The sequence below is a fragment of the Biomphalaria glabrata genome, chromosome 6 (assembly GCF_947242115.1).
Source record: "Biomphalaria glabrata chromosome 6, xgBioGlab47.1, whole genome shotgun sequence".
In the NCBI taxonomy this organism is placed as follows: Eukaryota; Metazoa; Mollusca; class Gastropoda; family Planorbidae; genus Biomphalaria; species Biomphalaria glabrata.
In genome coordinates this window covers 18802188-18826569 of record NC_074716.1, presented here as the reverse complement: position 1 = coordinate 18826569, position 24382 = coordinate 18802188, and the positions used below count along the sequence as shown (strand labels likewise).

The 24382-nt window shown below is 34.3% G+C and overlaps 1 protein-coding gene across 1 annotated transcript; it reads left to right on the top strand.

Annotated features, from left to right (window-relative positions):
- Positions 1-796: 796 nt before the first annotated feature.
- Positions 797-9251, top strand: LOC106070865 (dehydrodolichyl diphosphate synthase complex subunit nus1-like). Its single transcript, XM_013230847.2, has 5 exons — positions 797-1205; positions 3739-3876; positions 4023-4181; positions 5148-5247; positions 6097-9251. The coding sequence occupies exons 1-5, from the start codon at positions 932-934 to the stop codon at positions 6185-6187; spliced, it is 762 nt and encodes a 253-aa protein (XP_013086301.2). The 5' UTR covers positions 797-931; the 3' UTR covers positions 6188-9251.
- Positions 9252-24382: the final 15131 nt, after the last annotated feature.

Sequence of the window (24382 nt, the reverse complement as noted above, 5' to 3'; positions counted from 1 at the left end):
CTTTTAATGTTTCCAAGTCTGAATCTAATGGGCTTATCATCAAACTAAAAGGTTCTATACTCTGACTACATTTATAGGCAATGGGTGGGGTGGAAAATTATTTTTTTTAAATATAGGCCCTATCATTTATTATATTATTTAAAGAGCAAAGGTATCACTCTTACAATAAATTAATATTTATACGAAGGTGGAAATGAAACCTGAATTTTGTAATAAAACTTTTTTTTTCGTTACCTGTTTAAATTTAAAAACAAATAGGCTATAGCCAAAGATCCTTTGGATTAAGTAGCCTATAGCCTATAGTCATATTTAGTTCTTTAATACCCCCATTATTTACATTAATATCAGAGTTAATAAAGACATAAATTGAACATTTTTCCATAATGAAAATAGTGTCAGCCTTCAACAAAAGTCTCAAGTATTTAAAGTATCCCCCCTGCGCCCCTCCCAGGCCATTTCTAATAGATCGGTCCTCTAACTCAGACTATAGGCATGGACTAGGGTTGTTCTGTGGTAACGATGTGGTCGTGTTGACATAGTTTACGAAAAGGGGAGGTTCTATGTTTGTTTTGGTCCAATGAGAGCACACCATCTGTCTGCTCCAGTTAGCGCTGAGTACATCAAGTAAATAAATACTATTTTAAACATTTTTGTTTGTATCACAATACTGTAATTAATTTAATCCCGCATATATTTAAGTGATGACATCTAAATAATTTTATAATACAACCTAAGCTACATATTTGTATTTTGGAGCCTCTTATAATCCATTCCAGTTTCACTTTTAGAATTGCTCCGAATCTAGCCTCTCGGAAGTTGAATGATCTACTGCCGGTTCGACACGAGTGGGATTGTTTAGATTTTGGACTATGTTATGAAGCGTTTCATCAGAAAAGTTTTTTGTTTATTGTAAATAACTATTTCATTAGCAATGAAGACACTCTTGCTTCGGCTCATACATTATCTGATCTCTCTAGGAGAGTTTTTACGCTATCTGATTTTATTTATGCCTATGCAAACTATAAGTTTTTCGAAAAAATCAGTAACTTATAAAATACAGTCAGACTCCAAGTCATTGAAGAAACTACCAACTCATGTTGGATTCGTTGTTGTGGAAGATGAATTTTCTTTTCGAGATCTTGCAAATTTAATAGTTTGGTCTGTTTCTTTGGGAATTTCATATATTACTATTTATGACATAAATGGTAAGTTTTTGCCAGTTTTGGAAATAGTAAAGTAGCAAAACCATGCATGAGTGATCATGTGATGAGACTGTTAATCTGTTATTTGTTATATTTTAATTTTACTGTTAATAAAAATATAGTCATTTTATAAATTATATAGTCATACTAGACTAGTCATAGTGTTATTGTTAACTTAAACTTAGTTACTTAATAACTAGATCTATATAGACTCTAGTTATAGTGTTAGTAGTATTAGAGACAATATAGAGTAACGTGTTACAATCTAACTTACTAACTAAAAAGTAACTTACTGAAGACTGAAGACAGTGAAGTTTAATGAAGTTACTCTACTTAATAATACTAAATTTAATAATAATAAATATAAATTTACTAGTCTAGTCCTAGATCTTCCTATTACTATAGCCTATGCCTATAGCAGTAGTATAGCTCTATGAGTCTATAGATCTAGATACTAATTATTATAATCTAGACTCTAGACTAATATTAGTAAAATATAGTATAGATTTACTACCATAATATAATCATACTACTAAAATCAAACTAAGTGATAATCATGTGATTTTGAACTAGATTCTAGAGTTTCTGACTTATGAATTGAAAAAACTATATCTAGATCTATGACTTATTATTGAATAATACTAATAATAGAGATATAATATAATATATCTATCACTATTAACTATTTAATATATAAATTATAAAAGTATATATGACATAGATCTCTCTATATATATTGTTATAACCGCCATCCAAGCTAGTGCTAATGGTGCGCACAGTTATAGATTGGACTGAAAAGGATGTCAACATTAGAGGAGAACGATTTCCGCCCAAGTAGAGAGCCAATACGGAGAGATTGTGCCCAAGATTGATGTTGTTTTGTGTACCTGTGATGTCGTGTAAATAAACGTCTATGTCTCGTTGAGTTGCCTCACTTAAGTTATTACAATATGTATGCTATCTACATTACTATTATAATCATGCATCAATAGATCTGGTAAATTCTGATAGTCTAGATCAGAGATCTAGATTAATCTAGAATATTCTGAATAATCTAGATCTAACAGTAACAGCAACACTCTAACTTGTAAACTTCTATTTAGTCTGTAAGTTTAGATGTACTGAATTGTATTTTGGAGGTAGATCTATATAATTATATAAGACTAAAACTACTCTACTCTACTCTAGATCTAGATATATCTAGATTCTACTCTTGTAATTCTAGATCGGCTCCAGAATAAACTCCAGATATGTCTTATTATCTAGCTCCAGACTAGATCTCTCTATATTATTGATCTACTAGTAGCTAGTCTAGAATCTAATGATAGAATGAAAGACTGAATAATCAGTGCTTATGTTTAGAAGTGCCTCTAAAGAAAGCAGTTTGAGTTTGATATCCTGTATCCACCAATGCACTATTTACTATAGATAGATGTAGCAATGGAGATAATACTGAGAGAGAAATAGCCAATTCGGTAGTCAGTTTCTTTGGGAATGGTATATTACTATATAGATCTATGACATAAATATTTAGTTTTGCTAGCTTTGAAAACAGCAAAGCCACTAGACAGAAAAAAAGAGTAGATCTGGTGTACAGGACAAATATTTTTTTTTTAGTAATTCTAGATCTAGTTATATATAACAATCTAGCGCTTATATTTAGATTAGGCTAGTAAGTAGCTACTAGCTAGAATCTAATGCCAAAGTAGGAAGTTTGACTTGATTTAAAGAATATGCCTGGCACTATCATTTTTCTCCACTGACACAGAAGTAAAAATCATGATTTTGTAAGTGGGGAGGCTGTCTTGATATATTCTTCTATTCCTGCTATTCAGACGATTGCCTAAAAATTAAAAGTCAGTTACTTCACTCAATAAAATCCCAATTTTTAGGCAGTTTGAGTTTGATATCTGCCAGTAAGTTTCCCTTTCAGACCTTGTGATCTGTAGGGCAGATGATGTAAAGGTCATCTGTTTCTGTGGCCTATGGTTAACGAGGGTGTCATGTGGACAGCACAACCAACCGTCTTAACTTTTGCCCAACTAATGTCAGGTACCCATATCTGCAAGTACACTATCATTTTTTTCAGCACTCTGTGAAAAGTTAAAAATAATTAATCTTCAAGTGAAAAAGATGAGGCATACACGCCTTAAACATGACAACATTCCTGAAAGTCATGAACAGAGTTGCATAGAAATGTTTTTAAAGTCATGGGAATCCTGTCTATTAGAATAAATCTTCATTCTTATACACTTTTAACATTAAATGCACAAGAAGAAAATGGTTATTTAAAGACTAATTATGAACCCTAAACCAGGCAAAAAGAAACTATTTACAAGTAGTGCACAAACCTCCCACTGAGATTCTGTGGGTGGTAGAAAATAGAATGTCCAGTACAGGTCCACAGAACACTATAAAGATCCAAAGTTTCTTCAGATTGTGAGGCAAAGAAATTGAAAAAAAGTTATCAATGTGTATGATATATATTATAAAATGAATCTCTAACTAGTTGATTGTTTCTTGATTTCTCTTTTAGGGGAAATAAAAAGAAATAGTTTGGTCCTACAAAGGAATATAGAAAGTAGTCGAGAGGAAATAATGTCCCAGGAAAAAACAAATTATGATATTCAAATAGTGTCTTCTTCTCATCCTGTGTCGTGCCAGTCTAGTTCAGGTTGGTAACATTAGTGTCTAGTCCTTAAAGAAATTAATCTAGAAGTTATACAGTCATTTTGTTTTAGAAAATCAATTTCTAATATTTTATATTAGGTAGTCATATGATATGAACATAATGGTAGTTTTATTTGCATCTATTATCAGGTTCATGTAAAGCTCAAAGGGTGAAAGTTCACTTACTGTGTGTTGAAGATAGTCACAGTAAAATCATAAGTGTGGCTCAACATCTTTGTCACTTAGTATCTACTGGTGCCTATCAAGTGGATGACATCACACCTTCCAATGTAGATACATTTTTACAAGGTGGGGAAATGTCTTTTTTTTATGTTTAATTTATATATAATGTGTATCTAATCAAAAATTTACTTTAAAACAGCCTTCAAATCCACATCTTGCAGAGCTGTCTCAACAAAAAATAGTTACTTTGCTTCATAATTTTGCATCTAGTCTGAATTATGATTATGAAACAATAGATTTTTTATTTTTTTTTAACAGTAATTACCTTTTTTTTTTGTTTCATAAAATCAAAATAGTGTGTGTGTGAAATGTGTTTATGGTGTAGACTTTTGTATTTCCATTACAGTACATAGATTTGGCTCAGCTATAATCATTGATTTCATTACAATTAATAATCATACTAAAATGATCTGTTCATAATAGTTCTTCTTGTAGTCTGGTTTCGATGAATAGCATATATAATTTTCAAAAAGTTATATGGTCAAAGTTAAACTCATTATTCTGTAAACTATTTGACTTGTAAATACTTTTTTGTGAAATAGTTCAAGCTAGACCTAGAATGTATAAAACTATTTATTAATGTTCTTCCCAATTTTCAATTGTCATAATTTTTGTTACATACATATTCCTTATTATTGATCAAAGTTCCTTGTTTTCAACATGAGTGTTCCTCATTTTGGATTTCAACAATATGCACTTCTGGTTCAAGAGTTATAATTGAAAACAGATTAAAGATTTATCAGTAAACATGTTGGCCATATGGCACAGTATTTGCTGTACTGAATTTCTTGAGTTTGAACACAAGAAAGGCTGTGATTTTACTTTGATTGTTAGAAGTAGTAAAGTCAAAATTATTAATTGCATAATAATTTGGATTCATTGGATTTGACAAAAAAGTCTAAAGTCTTATTTTAAGTCATTGCTTCTCTGTTGAAGTTCTTTACTTGCATCCTGCCAATTCTTACTAGTACATCTTGATAATAAAATTTTTTAAAAGTTTTTACATATTTTTTTTTATCTCTTGCTTTACAGAATCCTTACAATTTCCTGACCCTGACCTTTGTATAAAATTTGGGTCTGTTGATTGTTTATTTGGATATTTGCCATGGCAGATACGACTTACAGAATTTATGTGAGTATTTATTTGTGGCAAAAAATTAAATTAAAAAAAAATTAAAACTGTTAAAAAGCAGGGTGTCATTTGGCCAGCACAACGACCAACCACCTTTACTTTCCTCAACTGAAAAGTACCCATTAGAGTTGGATGGACTCAGTGGTGCCCTAAAAACCCCGAAATTCAAAATCCCACTCTTCACCAAGATTCAAACCCAGACTCCAGGTTCAGAAGACAAGCGCTTAACCACTCAGCCACCTCACCTCCTTGATACTTTGTTGTTATCTTTTGTAATGCAATGTCACATTGGGGATTATTGGGGATTATGTGCCTTTAAATCATCTATTTTGTCCTGAAATATCCATCATTACATAAACAAGAGCCTAGGTAAAACTCAGTCTTTCTAATAAAAGGTCAAAACCTATTCTTTGGAATATTAATAGTTTAGATTTTTTTTTATCCTAGTTACCAAGTTGGTAGCCAAAGTTTGAATTTGTTGCTCAATTTAAATTCTTGTGAACATTGGCAAGTTAGGAACTAGTTTCTTTTATACTTATCTTTTAACATGTCAGCATGGCTTGCTTCCCACAGGAACTAATTTGCCAAACTATTTAGACCTTATGTACTTCTTCAGTTGACTATTGTATGTCTAAGATCATTATCAAACTGCTTTTATTATGTCATCTGGCCAATGTCACTGCATCTTTCAAGTAGGCAAGACTTAATATTTTAAAATAATTTATTTTTAAAGTCCTGTAGATTTCTGTTCCTCTCTTTCACCTCATTGTGGATACATTGTGAACAAATAGTTCAGCTATGCCTTGGAGTTTATTCTAAATGTTCATGTTGACATTCTCTTTTTTTCAGATCCCTGCCTTCTCATAAAGGAGTCACTTACAAGTCTTTCTTGTCTACACTAGTACAGTTTGGAAATACCAACCAGAGATTTGGGAAATAGAAGTTCTGTCTGTGTGTCCAGCTGCTGTGTAGACACCATGTATCATGTTTCATTAGTCAAATCATCTAGGCAATCATGTGTTCTCTCCCCTTCCCTCCAAGTATGTGATGATGCATGATTGTGATAACCTCCATATCGTCTGTTTCCAATTGTTTTGTTTTACCTTGTAAACTAAGGGGGAGGGGGGGCTCATCTTGCATTTAAAACTACAATACACATACAGTTGGGTAACATGTTGATTACAATAGATGGGGGGGGGGGGGCACTACTGGTACCTAATTATTTTGGATATATGTAAATCTTAAGCAATAAAAAGATATGGGGTGAAGAGATATCACAGAATTTAAAACCTGTCTCAGACTGTAGGAACTTGAAACCATGACACAGAAAATGTTCAGATATTTAGTGTAAGATTTAAAACCTTTTCAAAGTGCCATTGTTCAACTTCTATCATGCTCCAGAAAGAAAACTAGCTTTGTATATATTTCTACATGAGTGTTACCTAGACTACATAATTCATTCTGAATACTATTGTGATCTGATTGGTTAGGTTTAGTTGATGTAAGAGCTTGATCATGTTTTTATGTCATGTGTTCTGTTTGGCTGTCATGGTTGGAAGGAATGTGTTGCACAAATTGTTTAACCATGTATATTATTGGGTTAAAAAGAATACTTTTTTTAAGGTAAAAGACCTTTTTATCTAAGATAATAGGGCCTTCTACTTTTTTTTTTTTTAATATTCATATTTGTGCTTCTAAATACAATGTAAAAGTCATGTAAACTATTTAAAAAGATGACATTGTTTACTATCAAGGTAAGCAAGAATATATTGCCAACTATTTATTTGTGAAGAGATAAAGAGCAACTTCAATCAGTTGAGAAATAAATGTACTATGAAGACTGATTTATTTATTTACTTCTCTTTTTAGCTGACATTTTAAAAAATGTTCAATTTTATGTTCTTATTTTGTTTGTATGGTTTGTTTGTATTTTAATTACAGAAAAAAAGGGGGGGTGGAAACTCTTACCCAATTATTCTCAGTGGTTTATAACTCTAGTTCTATCATAATTCAGATTTTGTTTACTGAAAAAAAAAAAATTTGTTCATTGAATGAAAAGTTGGGGAGGGGGGATTCTCTTGGTTCAATCACTTAACATTCTTAGGTTGTAAATTATATTATACTTGCAGGGTACCTAGGTTTTTGCATATAAACACAAATCATGATGATATGAGACCAAATCATTCAACTTAAACACAGAATTGTACTTTATAAAGAATGAAATGTTAATCAAAACACTTGAAAAAGGCAGCTGCTCATAAAAGGTCGACCTCAGACCTCAAAAAATGAAAGATGGTGATCATGAAAATTAGTTTTTTATCTTCTAGTTTGATTAAAAACTAAACTGCACTTGCGTCCACCGTTAAAAATTTGTTTCTATGCAGCATTTAACTATTTTTTTTATTTCCTCACAGACTTTCATCCATTTTAGTTTTCTGTGAAACATAGCATTAGTTGCATTAAGTCGTCTGCACTGTCCTCTCCATGGTCCTGGATTTGAACCCTGCCTGACAAACCCACACCCCATCCAGGCTAGGGTGTAATAATTCTGAAGGAACATCCAGAACAATCAAATGAGTGTAGATCTCTTGCATGATGGTAGGGTTTAGGTCTTATTAGCTGAAAAGGTTTAACATTTCATTTAAATCTCAGTGGAGACTTGAATTAATATTAGTCCAGACACTCTATTAAGTTTACCTCTTACAGGTTTGGTATCATGATTACATTTTTAAATTTCATTTTACTAATGGTTAGGTCACACAACACACTCATTAGCCACAGAATTGTACTGAGTTTTACGAGCCTACCACTAATGCATTGAAGAGAATGTATTTATGACATACTTTTCTTTATTCTAAAACAGTTTTTTATAAAGTAATTAAAATTAGAAAGACATTTGACTTATCAAATTATTTTTCCATTCAATCTAATGTATGTCCACTGATCACATCATATGTACTAGTATTGTATACATATATGTATGTCTAGTTATAAATAGACATAGAAGCTTATAGAAAATTATTATAAAAAGAAGACTGTTATACATAGAACAGGAGAATTACAATCAGTTATATGTACCAGTATATTGTTTTTTTATAGAGATTGTATTATGGGAGGTTGAAAGCAGTAACTATTAATCAGGACTGATATAAATATTCTTGTGGTCATCAGTGCAAACTTATTGTACACATTGTTTAATGTCCACATTACAAGCAGGAGAGTTCAAATCAGAAAGAATGTCAGTGATGGGTCAGTTGTCCTAGTAACATCTATGAGCAACACCCCCAAGTGTTGTCTGAATTATATTTCATGCCCTTTATAGAACATGGTTTTGTTTTTAAGTGCAAGTAATGTTGGGGAGAACTGTCTATTCATTGAGAAATGATTCTCATTGCTGAAACTTAACTCTGTGTTGAGACTACTTAAAACTTGTTCACCTGGTTTCTATGTTCTGGTTTGTGAGCACATATGAGTATCACCCTTCTAAATAGTTCATTCTTTCTAGTGTTACTGAATCCTAACTGGTGTCACTTTATATTATAATACCTGGTACAAAACAATCTTATTGCAGTGCCCCTAGAACGATACTCCATTAAGCTTTTATACATGTGTAGGTCTTTTCCAGAATTATTTCCCTTTTATAAATTGTACACTACAGATAATAATGAGATTATTTGAATAGCAACAAGTTGACCACTAACGTGTGATGTGGGTTCCTGAGAAAACAAAATGGATTTATTTTTATTTTGCCGTAATAGGTGACTGGAAGGCCGTGATTAGTTTGATGCTTGTTATATTTTGCTTTAGTTGAAGAACCAGTGGTGTTGGACATGGGAAATAACTGAGGGTTTGCTCATAGAAAGTAAGAGTTGTCCCGTATTGTTATAGAACGTCTCTATGAGGTTATTTAATAGATGCTTGTTGTAGGCCTAAATGTTTGGGATTCAAAGTTCCGCTATGACAAAAGTATATAAATATATTCAATAAATGAATTCTAAATGCTATCCCCTTGATGACTTTTTGTTTGTTACTTCTGATTGTGTTGTTGTTGTTGTTACAGATACATTTATTTCGTTTTGGAATAATGCATCTCATAACAACGTATTGTAAGGTGATCCACCATGTATATCACAGACTGTACAATGTTATTGGCTGTATGAGTGTCGTCTATGTAAACTTAGTCTTGTCCTATCTCACTTCCAGGGTTCCAAAGGACTGTCAATGCCGGGGGTGAAAGTGGGGATAAGCACCCACTTTCCAAGAAATGCTCCCATGGCTTGCGTCTCTAAATGCCTCTGACAGTCAAATCCAGCTCCTGGCCTTCACGTGTGATTTTCTCAAAAATCCGGCGGAACCTGTTCTTACAAACTGACAGGAGAAGGGATGAAAGGCGGAACACTGGCGCCTCAAAACCAGTTTAGCTTCGTGTTGATGGGGCACGTCAGCCTAAATAACGCAACCCATCTAGGAGAAGAAAACCTCCACTCTGTGGCGATACTCCCCCGTGTGGGTATCGGGGCTCGGAAATGACCAAGAGAAATAAATAACCCCTTTGCCTTTCCACTTGCATTTCACTAAGTGAATAATAGTGGACCTTCCCCCCCCCCCCCCCCCAGGTGCTTTTTGACGGAGGTCTGGATTGCACTACACCAGACGGAGGTCCTTGTCTCACTACATTCTAATACTAGATATAAATCCCTCATGAAGTGTTTTTTTCTGGATCTGGTGAATGTGATATCGTGAAGGGGCCTGGATCCAGGATGTGACGATTCCACAGGGCATACCCAGGGCACAGTCCACTTTAAGCTTTCTACTGCAGAATAGTTCCATTTGGAGAGCTCTATGGATGGCGGAGAATGGACCATTGGCCAACCCCACCTTGTCCCATGGATATTCCGGTTACAGTCTTCAGACCTAGATGTTTCATTTTATGTCAGTATTGGAGAAAATTGCCAAGACCGAAAACTCCCTTAAAATGCGGGGACTATATATTTATATATTGTAAAAAAGCCTGAGGAAACACCCAGCCTACACTAAATGCCAAGGAATTTAACGAAAAATCCACACGAGCTCAGACGTCGCCTCGTAAAAGGTCTGCGCATGGCAGTTTCTTCCAGGACTACCTGTGATAAGTCAGCTACTGGAAATAAAAAACAGACTAGCAGCAAACATCTAAACCTTTTACAACTCAACATCTTAGGCCTACAAAACAAGACAACAGAACTCCAACACATACTCAAGAAGCATGATATACACATAGCGCTATTGCAAGAAACACTACTGCCCAAGAAAAAAATAAACATCACAGGCTACACACAGTACAGATGCCTCTGCATCAAATGCCAGGGAATTATGACCCTCATAAGAAACGACACACAAGCCACAGTAAAACAAATACAGACATCGACACGCAGGAAATACTTCTTTGGAGAGGAGGAACAAAGTACACCATCAAAAACTACTATTGCCCACCATCATCAACAGCAGAAATAGACATACAACTACCACACTACACAAGGACAATAATAGCTGACGACTTCAATGCACACACACCTTCCCTAGGCTACCCACACTACAACAAGCGTGGCAAAGAAATAGAGGATGTAACAAATGCCTCTAACCTACAACTTCTGCAAAACAAAACTTCACCTCCAACTTTCCTCCACAGAGCACACAACACAACTAGCAGACCTGACCTAACTTTTATCTCTACAGACATTACCGACTCTTCTAAAATAACAGTACTTGAAGACATAGGTAGTGACCACAGGCCTATACTCCTCAATATTGGAACGCCAGGTAGATACCAATCCAGCAAAACAACTAGATGGAACTATAAAAAAGCTAACTGGGCAGCTTTTTCACAAGAAACAGACACAAGACCAAGCATAATGGAGACAGACGTCAATTCAACCTACACAACTATAGTCTCCAACATCTTACAAGCAGCAAAAAAATACATCCCTCGAGGCCAAGTTAAGAAATACAAACCTTTTTGGACACCTGAATTAGATAAATTAGTAAAAGAAAGAAACATGGCCAGGAAGACTATAGAAAAAAAACCTACTAGAGAGAACAAGACAAAGTACAACAAATTGACAGGGCTTATAAGATACAAAATTAAAACAGAAAAAAAGAAAAAGTGGACCACAACATGCGAACAACTAGATCTAAACAAGAATGGTGGAAAGGCCTGGACCCTTCTGCACCGGCTAGCAGGAAAGAAACAAATAACAAACCCCCAACCTATAAAAGGCACTGACGACATAATAACAGAAAACCTTAAAAAGGCTGAAACCTTCAATAAATTTTTTGCCAGCATTAACAAGTCAAAGCCAAGAAAACAACTGGACCAGGCCTTCAGTAATATCTTAAAGAAAGAAGAAAAAGCTCCAACAGTCAACTGTCAGATCTTTGACACTCCCTTCACTCTTCATGAGCTCAACACTGCCCTAAAAAGCCTCAAGTCAAGAAAATCCCCTGGACCTGATAAAATAACAAATGAAATGATTCTGGGACTAGGAGCACAGGCCCAAAACTGTATACTTAACTTTATCAACCATATATGGATAACTGGAGACATACCACAGGAATGGAGAACCACAAACATAATACCCATTTTAAAGAAAAATAAACCACCTGGAGACCCAAAAAGTTATAGACCAATATCTCTAACATCCAACATTGGCAAAATGGCAGAAAAAATAATCAATAACCGACTTTATTGGTGGCTAGAAAGTACTTGCTCACTCCACAATGCACAAGCTGGCTTCAGGAAAGCAAGTAGAACAGTAGACCACCTCTTTCGTTTATCCAGGGTTTCATGAAAACAAGCACACTACAGCAGTATTTATAGATTTGCAGCAAGCCTATGATAGAGTGTGGAGAAAAGGTCTATTTTTGAAGATGAAAAAAATGGGCAACCATGGAAAAATGTACAGCTGGATCAGGGCCTTCTTAAAAAACAGAACCATCCTAACCCGATTCGAAGGTGCCATCTCTAGTAAAATAAAGTTTGGAAGAAGGACTACCACAAGGTTCAGCCCTTAGCTGCACTCTCTTTCTAATCTTCATGAATGACCTCCCGGACCTCTTTTCGGTCAATAAGGCACTTTATGCAGACGACATTTTAATTTGGACTACAGAGAAATATCCAGTGCTGACTAGATCCAAACTAAATAGAGCCCTCACAACTATCTCCACATATTCAAAATTATGGAAAATGGAAATAAACAAAGAAAAGTCAGTTTATTCAATCTTTAGCCACAGCAACAAAACAGCAAAAAGAAACTACATCCTAAAAATAGACTCTCAGCCAATAAATAAAGAAGAAAATCCAACATATCTTGGTGTAAAACTAGACCAAAGACTGTCTCTAAAACACTTTACGGCAGATTTAAAAGAAAAGGCATCACAAAGATTAAACATAATAAAACACCTAGCAGGAACATCCTGGGGAGCTGAAAAGAAAACCTTAAGACAGTTATACACTGGATATGTCAGATCTGTAATGGATAACTGTCTCTCCATACAAGTAGCTGCCAACAATACATATCAATCATCATTAGATACAATCCAAAACCAAGCCTTGCGGTTAATTAGTGGAGGTATGAGAACTACTCCCACAACAGCCTGTGAAATAGACTCCAATATTGAACCTCTTAAGTTAAGGCGCAACAGAGCAGCATTAGAAGCTATTGAGAGATACAGAAGGTTGGAGGATGATCATCCAAATAAATTACTAACACAGAGAAATAGGAAAAACAACCAAAAAAAGCAAAGGACTCTGATCCAACTTACTGACGAACTAGCCCTAAAACACCACCTACCCAACAACAGAGAAAAAATTACCAGGTTTTTGAACATTACACCCGGACTAAACTACAAACAACCAACCATCAAAACACATTTATTAAATAACACCTTAACAAAAGAATCAAATCCACAGGAGCTCAAAATAGGCACGCTTGAAACAATTGAAAGCTATCAAAACACAGCTATCCATATTTATACAGACGGATCGGCTTTCAAAGCTAGCATCAATGCTGGTCTTGGAAGTTTGAGCAGTAATCGCCACAGGGTGCGCTTATCTCATGACTTTTGTTTCGTATACTTTGCAATTTCTTCTTCTTCCTCTTCTTATATAATATTTAGACATAACTTGAAAAAAAAAGAAACTGATTACGTGCTACGCGTCATGCCAAGTCACTGGTTTTCCTGGCTAGCTAAGGCAACCCATTCGATGCTCTAGTAGCACTAGGGAAGAAGGAGCGTTTGTACAAATTTGTCCTAGCATATGGAACGATCGAGGATGCCATGGAAACCCTGTTATAAGTTATAATGGTTAGGGCAGCATTGGTTGCCCTAAGGCCGGCCCTGAGCATAGGTACTAAAATGGGTTTATGAGTTTTGTAAAAAAAATATGCCAGTCTTAAGAAAAAAAACAAACAAAAAAAAACTGTCACTCACACACAAATCATGAAGTTTGGTCAATTATTGATAGGGCTAAAATTTCTCCAAACTTTTTTTTTTTTTTTTGCATTAGATTTTCATGCATGATGAAAATAGAACTGTATATATAGCAAGCTTTTCGGTGTACCTTTTTACCTTGACCTATCCCTTAGTCTGTTTGACCGTTGGGGCACAAGGCAAGACACTCGACAGTCATTCTCCATTCTTCCCTTTTTTTTTTGCCATGTTTAGAACCTCTCTCAATGGCAGGCCCGTCCATTCTTTAATGTTGTCCTCCCATCGCTTTTTCTGTCTGCCTCTTCTTCTTTTGCCTGGCACTGTTCCCTGAAGAAACCTTTCGGTGTACAATTATTATTATAGCTTTTATATAGCGCTACTTTCATGCTCATAGCATGCTCAGAGCGCTTTGGTCCAATCTCATTTTTGAACCAGTGGGGGGAAGGGGGTATTATATCTAGGAGTTTTTCCGTGCTGCCTTTAGGCGCTCAGTACACAACTCTGCCCGAGTCGGGTGTCGAACCTCGAGCCCCCATCTAGGTAGCTAAAATGTACACACACTACCTCTAGACCACGCTTCCCACAATAAATAAAAGTAATGATGTTAAGCTATATGGTTTACACATTAGTACATTTTAGCACTGCCGAATTAATTTTTTAATCTCTCTCTTATTTAGTTGGCAACTTTGAAGTACAATTTAGATTCCTTAACATAGGAAAGAATAGCATATTCCATAGCCCCAAAGAAGTCAACCCCCCCCCCCACACCGGGGGGCCCGAAATCCCTAGCTATAAGCAAAAGAAAAATAATACTATAAAAAAATAAAAGTTTATCTAAGGGAAGGTACCGCTAAGTACTGTCATTTATCTGAAAATTACGGGGGTTGTGTCCCTTTCTGCTACATTAAAAAAAAATAATTAAATAGCATTAACTGATTGGATAATTTTTGGATGAGGGGCCCCTTGAATTTTGACATCATGACATGAGATAATGTACTTAATAAATACATAAGCCTACATTCAAATTGGTACAGTATATCAGTAAAATTAACAAGAAATAAATCTTTTAATGAATAATACCGTTGTTTATTGTCGAAATAATGCACAAGTGACAAATCTCAATTCATATCGCTTCACGTCGTGCTTTCTGTGCAGCAAAGGAATCTATTACATCATCTACATCGATACTGTCTAGTATTTGTGTCTTCATTGACATTAAAGCCATGCTGCTAAGCCTTTCTTGCGTCACTGAGCTCCTGAGATAGTTTTTGATAGGTTTGGAACTCACTCCCCATTGATCTCAGACAGACAACATGCTACACGACTTTTAAGAAGAACATTAAGACCTATTGTCACTGCGTTATTTTATATGTTATGAATGTGGCTGTGGTTATCAATGTAGGCGTGGTGGTGACATTGGGTTCTTGTTACAGATCACAGAATAATGAAATGACGCTGGGTGTAGCAGACACAATAAGTTTAATATAACACCACATAGTGAATACACCATACAATTCGACCCAGGGATGGTCAGTATTAATCCAACAGTAATATACGAATATCACAACTTAGTACTTATTCTATAACCAACTACTTTAAACATCTAACTCTACTGCTTATATCTTAAGTGACTCAATACAAGTGCTTGCTACGAGATCTCTATGTGGACTGACTGCCTTTAACTCTCTGGTTCACCTAAGGTCAAAAGTGTTCACCTTAGTGCAACATGGGTTGTGAATAAGATTCACAATATGGAATTAACATACACAATACAGAATTAGGGTTTCTACTCTATGGCACCAACTTTGAGGTGGTGACATTACCTATCACCCCCCTTTTGAAAAAAATTTTGAAGAAATTTTTTTCAGCTTGACGACATAATTATCATAAGTAGGATCGATTGGAATTCTTGGGGTCTATAAAATGTACAATTGCAGAGTTCAAATAGAACTACAAACTTTAAATAAAATATATAATATGACAGTGTTACACAAAATATTTGCTGAATCAAAAAAATTCATACAAGGGCAAAATTCTCTAATTCATCATGTTCTTGTAAGGCAATTCAAATAATTCTCTGAGTCAAATACTTTACATCTCAAATAATTCTTTACATGTAGTTCTAATATATACATCAATGTTCAAAGTTCAATATTTACAAGTCTTTTTCATAATAATATGTGCAAAGTGTGACAAAAATTTCAATGACAATCTCCTATGTCACAATGTGAAAAATTAATATAAGTTTTAATTCACAATATCTATTTATAAAAAAATCTTTGACACTATAGAAATGTTAGAAGTCTGGTTTTTGACACCAATAATACAATATGTATAAATCATGTAGAAAATGTTACAAGTAAGTCTCAATATGTAAGTGATAAGTATAGAAAAATTCAAAATATGTGTCAAAATTCAAGATTAAATTGCTTAATGAGCATTGTTACAAATTCAATGTATCCATTTACTTCAATATGAGGTTTGACATCTCCATAAAAAATTGTTGTGCATTAATATTACACAAGTAAATATGTATAATTCAAGTATCAAAATATTGGATCAAAAGTATGAACATGAAATCAAAATAAATATCTTTCATAGTGCTTGTTGCATGCACCTTATGTTTCAATTAAGTATTTCTCCATATGACAGTTCAAATAATTTGTAGCTAGTAATGGCAAAAGTTTAATGTTACATTGTTTATCAAATAAGTATTGTGTACAAAGTTCAAAAAACTCTTTTGTCAAAAAAAGATTCAACTGAGAAAATGTGTCAGTTGTGATACAATCTTTGAGTTTACATTAATTTGTTCAAGCATATATATACAAGCATAACATCATAATGGTTTAGTTGTATTCATTTTAATCTGTTGTGAAAAAATGTGTAAGTCCAATTTAAAAGAATAATATCAAGTGTCTCTTTCAGTACTTGAAATATCAAAAAGTTTGTACAACAATCTTCTTGTTTACATCAATGATTGTTACAAAAATATAGTCCATAAGAATAGTTTGACAAAAATGTTTTCAAAAAAATACAAGTGTATGTCAATATTTGATTACACTAATTGACATTAAATAAATAAGTTACATTATGAATCAATCTCCTTTTTTCAATAGTATTGAAAAATGTGACTAAGTTATATAGTTGTGATAAATGACATAGTAAAAAAATTCCAATCTTGTTTACAATAGCTGTAGAAAAAAAATTTTGTCACAGTTGTTCTCAATACAATGAGAAAAATAATGTTTACATTGTATGGAAAAAAAATTAAGCTAGGTACTGAATAAGTTTGGAAAAAATTCAATGTTTGTTTACATTGTTGAGTACAAAAATGTTATTCTTGTTGACAAAAGAATGTGAAAAAAAAATTGTTGGTTACAATGTAGTAATCAAATTCCAAAGTTTGTTTACAAATAGAGTTTTTTTTTAAAAAATGAAGTCTTAGTTCTAGTTCAATGTTTACAAATAGTACTCAATGTTTACAAAATAATGCTCAATGTTTACAGAATAATGCTCAATGTTTACAGAATAATGCTCATAGTTGGTTGTAAAAATAATTTTTTACTTTAAGGTGTGAATCTTAAATCTTTGAACTTTAGCAATTGTGACTTTAATTCTATGACCTTGAATTTATGCTAGCTTTAAAGTGCATTACTCTAATATATCTTCCTTGAAATAAAGTATTATCAAATGAATTGACAATTTTGTTACAATCTCTTTGTGTTTTCAAATAGACTAAAGCTATTTTGTTTGATTTGTCTTCACTTATTTTGATGTCTACCCATTTTACAAAAGCTGTGTTGTTGAAATAATTCATAATAGTTTGCCATCTAGTATTTCTTGAAAGATTTTCAACTTTAACTATATGATGTGTATAATTATTTGTTTTGTTTGCTGCTTTGGTTCTGTTTGTTTGATGTGATCTACTGTTAGTTGGACTGTAGCTTTGCCATGTTCTTCTGTTATATTGTTGTTGATAGGATCTATTATAGTTAGGACTGAAGCTCTGGAAAGTTCTGTTATCTCTTCCATATCTATGGTTTCTATTTACATATTGCTGTTTTTCTGATGCCATTCTCTTTCTGCACTCTGCTTTGGTGTGACCCAATATGCCACAGAAAAAACATTGTATGCTCTTGGCATATTTAAATTTATTTGTAGTTCTTGGATGGTTTTCTGTCACTGTTGCAGCTACATTGTACAATTCCCTTTTGTCAATGGTGATGTTTGGGTGTGAGTCTTTGTATGTTGTTAAGTTTGATATCAATTCAGCTTCATTTTTTATTTTTCTCTCCTTCAGGAATGAGAATGCTGCATCTGTAACATTAATTAGCACATTCTCAATGAGAAAAAAATCTAAGATCTGTTTGGGGTCATCTAAGTTGCAGTTTGCGAGTTGTAGCCACTTTGTCATGTTCTGGCGCATGTCATGTATTGTTCTTTTTAAATCTGTATTCTTTGCTAGTTTTATTTCCCTAAAAAGTTTTCGATAGTGTTCCTCTGTCTTGCCAAAATGTTCAATAAGTCTTTGCTTTACTGTGTTGTAGTCTTTTCTTTGCTCCATAGTTAGTGTGTCGATGATGTTTAGTGGTTCACCTCTTAGGTTAGCTAGCAGTTGTTGAGCCATTTGTGCACTATTCATATTTGCTGTTTGACAGATATATTCAAATTGAATAATGAAATTTTCTAATGTGTCTTCTTTTGGGTCAAAGTTCCTAAATTTGCTATGATACTGATGATGAGATGAAGTTTGACTTGCTGAATTGTCTTTATTTTCTTTTGCTAGCTTGGCCATTTTTTCTTCATGTTCTTTTAATTTTATTTCATGCTGGCGTTCTTTTTCTTTCTCTAAGTTTTCTTGTTCTTTCTCTCTCAGTCTTCTTTCATGTAGCCTTTCTTCCCGTTGCTTGTCTTTTTCTACTCTAATTCTATCTATTTCAATTTTTATGAATGCAGCTCTATCATCTTCTTTTAACTTTAGTTTATCCACTATCTCTATTAGTTTTTCATACTCAGCCATTTTCAAAGATTCAAATTAGTAATATAGTTTATTAATAGATATGTGTACACAAAAAGGTAGTTGTAAATGAATATTGTACAATAAATACTTATTATTGCTCAAATAGTAATTACAGGTAATAGTAGATATATATTTTGTGCGAAACAATTGAGGTTATGAGGTATCTTAAGTTATTCTTGGTACTTTGTCTAGTTCGTAATGTAATACTTTACTGATCAATTATGTGATTATGTATTTTTAGTATCTCCCCTTGCAATGTAAAAGTTTATTGCAACAAATAATTCACAATTATGTGAGCCTTATTAGTCTGATAAATAGTGATCAATGTATCAATAGCATCAAAATAGTTCAATGTGCTCAAAGTATATATTATATACAATCAATCTTGTCACAATCTCAAATCAAAATATATCACATAGTGTATCAAGTGTGTAGTGTAGTGTTGATAATAATAAAAAATAGGTTGAAATAAGAAGTAAAATAAATATATATATATTAATAAGTAATTAGACAAACATAAATACACTATAGATACTAAACAGTCTGCTTTAAAGAGACATTACAAGATAGTAGAAATAGTAGACAAAAGAATTACAATGAGAAATAACAATGACGCAAAAGAAAATTCAACAAATGTAAACAAGACAATATCAATACAAGAGTTTAACAATATGATAGATACTTGACAAATACAAACTTAACTAATACAGCTATACGATCAAGTATTTACTTTATCTAAAGAGTCCCTACCAATACCTGGATGCTTACTTGAAAAAAAATATAAATGCTCAGACTCAATAGATAATTAAATTTAGTCCCTAAAGTCAAATGTATATATAAATACAAATGTAAACAATGAAAAAAATTGTGGTGTAGTTCAGAGAGAACTAATCAATATTCATTAATACTAAAGGGTAATTAAAGTTACTTCCCTTAAATATTCACTTGATGCTTGACTTGTACATAAAGTTCCGGTGATGCTCCACATAAAATATGTCCACAGTACAGTTCATAAGTAATCCACTTGCTAAATCCGCAGCACAACGGTACAGTTCATAAGTAATCCACTTGTTAAATCCACAGCACAATGGTACAGTTCATAAGTAATCCACTTGTTAAATCCACAGTACAATGTTACAGTTCATAAGTAATCCACTTGTTAAATCCACAGCACAATGGTACAGTTCATAAGTAATCCACTTGTTAAATCCACAGTACAATGTTACAGTTCATAAGTAATCCACTTGTTAAATCCACAGCACAATGGTACAGTTCATAAGTAATCCACTTGCTAAATCCACAGCACAATGGTACAGTTCATAAGTAATCCAATAAATACTTCAGATGTTTGACAGGTAATCCATTTTCATACAGTTGCTGAAACAAATATACATAACTAAAAATGACCTTAGGTAGTGACGACAAGAGAGGTCTAAGAGTAAGAGCGCTCTCTTATTAAATGTGCTGTTAGACAGCGACAATAGGAGTGTGTCATTAGAATTATGACGAGCACTCGATGTAGATGATTCTTGAATATGTCAGCTACTTCGACTGACCATATATCAGCTGTCTTCAAACGATGACTTGAATGACTTGTAGTACTAGATTTTCACCCACACCGGTTGTAGTATCACGGTTGTCTAGTTTCACCCACACAGGCTGTAGTATCCAGGTTGTCTCAGCGTATCATGTTTGATCTCTTTCGTATCATGTTTGATCTCTTTGTTTGATCTCTTTCGCTTAGGATGTTAAAAAGTAACTTTGAACAATGCTGTGCTCCTAAAGCTATCTCAACTGGTGTACAAAAAAATACAACCACATAAATCGGGCTTCCAGATAAATGACACTTAGGACAGTAGTCAACTGGAAAAGTTGAAAATACAGCTCACACAGGAACAGTTCAAATTGTTCATTTCATCACAGATGAAAAAAATAGCTCGCTAACTGTAACTGTGTCATGGCAGGTCAACATGACATGTAGTAGTAGGTCTAGATACCAGGTGTGTAGTCAAAAAATTTAATAAATTCTGGATTAGTTGCAATTCATGTAAAGTTCAATCTTGAAGTACAAGTAGGCACAGTTAACTTTCAATTTCAGCTCTGTTTTCTGTTAGTAGTGTTAGACTAGCTGAAGATAATAATAATGTCACTCTTGGATCACGTGAATCTCACTTGAAAAATTGTGTGCTGGTCTCAATAAATGTAGATCTAGGTCATCTCTATAATGTTGAATGTGTCGCTGAACGACCAAATGAGAAAAATAGTAGAGTCTGTAATAATCAGGTTTTAGCTTTCTTGCTCGTTGAGTGGCGTCATGATTTGTGTAAACAAATATTTTTTAGAGTTACTTTTTTATGTGTTAACTAAATAGTTCACTTGCCAACTTCAAAAATATCCGTATAAATGTTACTGTAAGTAACTGTAGTATTAAAATACTTCTGACAGCAATAGAAAAAATTCTTGACTTGTTCCTCTGGTGCTCATAAATCCTTTAAGTTAGTAGATCTGACACTTCTGATATCATAAAATATCGTTTGCTGACACTTCTGACACTATTCTGACACCAAAGATGTCATTTTCTGACAATAAATGACTTGCACTTTGGACACTTCTGACACCAAGAATGTCACCGTATGATTTTATATGTTATGAATGTGGCTGTGGTTATCAATGTAGGCGTGGTGGTGACATTGGGTTCTTGTTACAGATCACAGAATAATGAAATGACGCTGGGTGTAGCAGACACAATAAGTTTAATATAACACCACATAGTGAATACACCATACAATTCGACCCAGGGATGGTCAGTATTAATCCAACAGTAATATACGAATATCACAACTTAGTACTTATTCTATAACCAACTACTTTAAACATCTAACTCTACTGCTTATATCTTAAGTGACTCAATACAAGTGCTTGCTACGAGATCTCTATGTGGACTGACTGCCTTTAACTCTCTGGTTCACCTAAGGTCAAAAGTGTTCACCTTAGTGCAACATGGGTTGTGAATAAGATTCACAATATGGAATTAACATACACAATACAGAATTAGGGTTTCTACTCTATGGCACCAACTTTGAGGTGGTGACACCTATCTATTTAAAAAATTTCTAGATTAATTGTCAATTAAACTGCCCAGTTTGTGTTTGTAATGTTATTACAGCGCCTTGAGCCTTGGGTGATCTGTTTCGTCTGTTTCTCATCATTTTGCAGAAAGGATGAAAGCGTTTTAATTTCTTCAGCAGCTTCCCTATGTGCAGTCCAGACGTTTGTAGTTTCTTCTGAACTATATTAATTGGGCGGAGGAGATTTGACCGGAATTCCAGATAAGCAACAAAAAAAAAATAATTCAAAATTGCTGGATCTGTCTCAGCAGAATGGAGAGCTGCCAGGTTCAGAGAGTAATTATCACAGTTCAGAAATGTTGCCTTTGGATTTATGTCTAAGAGGCGTTTCTGCAGGCCAGACAGACGGCCACTCATTATGTCTGCGTTATCATAGGTTTGACCTTTGCACAGATCAAAGTCCAGTCCAATGTCTTTAACAGTTTTCAGAACTTCATAATGTTGTCCATCAGGTTTCAAAATTTAGAGTAACCAATGAATGACTCTTTTATTTCGAAATTATCAACATCCAAGTAACGAACTATTAGGGATACATGTTCTTGATGAGAAACATCTGGAGTGGAATCAAGCGTAAGAGAAAAGTAACTAACTTGATTGACTTTCCCAACAATTGATTCCCTAACTTTATTGCCCATCAAGTTTATGAACTCATTTTGAATTTCTGGTGACAAATAATGTTTCTTCCCATATTCGATTCTATGTAAGTGGTGTTTCGTAACTTCATCAAATTCTGCAAGAAATTTCAAAGATGCTACGAAGTTCCCAGGATTGGGTGAATTCAGTTTTTCGTTGTGACCACGTAAGCTTGAGTTTGTTTTTGCTAAGTACTTAATAGCTGCTGCTACACGCTTTAGAATATCTCTCTAATACTGCTGATTTTTCAAAATTTTCGCATGAAACATATGTGACAGTTCATCTGGTTCTGTCTTAAGCGTTTCTTCATCTGAATTCCTCTTCAAAAAAGCTTGTCTGTGGTGGACTCCTTCTTCATGTTATTTCAGTCTCTCAGGTTTCTTCCATTTGATGAAACCAACTCCATGTTTGCTCAATGCACTAGATGTCTTTTCTGATGCCTCTGAAAACAGTACCTACTTATAGAAAACAAAATAGACATCCCGAGTGTGGAGAGAAGAGGAACCAAGATATATCATGGGCGTAGCCAGGATTTTTTTTCGGGGATGGGGGGATTTCCTCAGTGGCGTAGCATCCATAGCGCGAAGGGGTTTGATGAACCAGGGCCCACGACCATTTAGGGGCCCGCACCCGATGGTGAAACAACCATGAGGCCACGTCCCCTCTATGCAACATAAGCTCTACCTTAGGGCCTCCAATAAATATTTAATAGTTACGTTTAATTTCTGGACTTATTTGGGGTCTCATATCTCAAATAGCTTAAGGCCTTATAAACTCTACATACTGCATGGCGCGTGGGAGTCTCATAACTCAAATAGCTGAAGGCCTTTTCAACCCTACATACTGCATGGCGCGTGGGAGTCTCATAACTCAAATAGCTAAAGGCCTTTTCAACTCTACATACTGCATGACGCGTGGGGGTCTCATAACTCAGATAGCTGAAGGCCTTTTCAACTCTACATACTGCATGACGCGTGGGGATCTCATATCGCGCCTTGTCAAATGACTAATGACCAATTGTGGCCTTCCCTACACTGCATTTTTGTAAAAAAAAAAAATGTTAAAAAATTAAAAATTTTCCTTAAAATATCCTAAACGTCATATCAATCTTTATTTTAACTTCAAAACATTAACACGTGTTTTCACCTAGAGTCATTGTAAGTAACTGCTCTCACCAGGTTTATGTCATGTGGAGACGCGTTGGTGGGGATGTTTGATTCCCATACTCCCATTCTGTCCTTTTGTTTTTTCCCTCTGTTAATTAAATCTTTGGTAGTCACAGATGAACAGTATTCACGCCACAGTTAAAAGGTTTCAACTACATGGGCTGGGCATGCAATCTGTATGCCTGAAAAAGACCTTCCCGAATTTTTTTTTTTAAAGGAAAATATGTGTTAGAAAGCACTCTCAATGAGGTCAGCACAAGCATAATAAAGGCATTCTTATGAGCTCTTCATCACGTGAAGCTGTGAATGCAGTGTTTTGAGATACAAGAAAAGAACATCAGAAAAAGAAGGCAGATCACAAAAAAGGTTAAGAATCAAATCGGGAAACTCTACAACAGACATGCAGTGTGCAGCTGGATTTTCAAAGCGATGGTTAGACTCTAAACTTTTCTTCGAGATAACAGGAAATGAGATGATTCTCATCTTTGATCACAAAACATGAGCTATTTATGGCTCTATACAAAAAAGAACAAACAAAATATATTTTTAGTGGGAAATTTTTATGGAAAGTTTGGGGGGGGGGGTGACTCCCTGAACCCTGAGTTACCGCACCAGGTGACACTGACCCTAAGGACGCCACTGCTCCGAGTGAGGCGACCCTTTTCAACTAGCGCCCTGGGCAAGATCCGCGATACTCTCCTTATAGGCTTATACCTCGC

Coding starts and splice junctions, on each gene's coding strand:
- LOC106070865 (XM_013230847.2), top strand. CDS start 932: ATGAAGACACTCTTGCTTCGGCTCATACATTATCTGATCTCTCTAGGA. Junction 3,877..4,022: donor GTCGTGCCAGTCTAGTTCAG/GTTGGTAACATT, acceptor ATCTATTATCAG/GTTCATGTAAAGCTCAAAGG. Junction 5,248..6,096: donor ATACGACTTACAGAATTTAT/GTGAGTATTTAT, acceptor TCTTTTTTTCAG/ATCCCTGCCTTCTCATAAAG.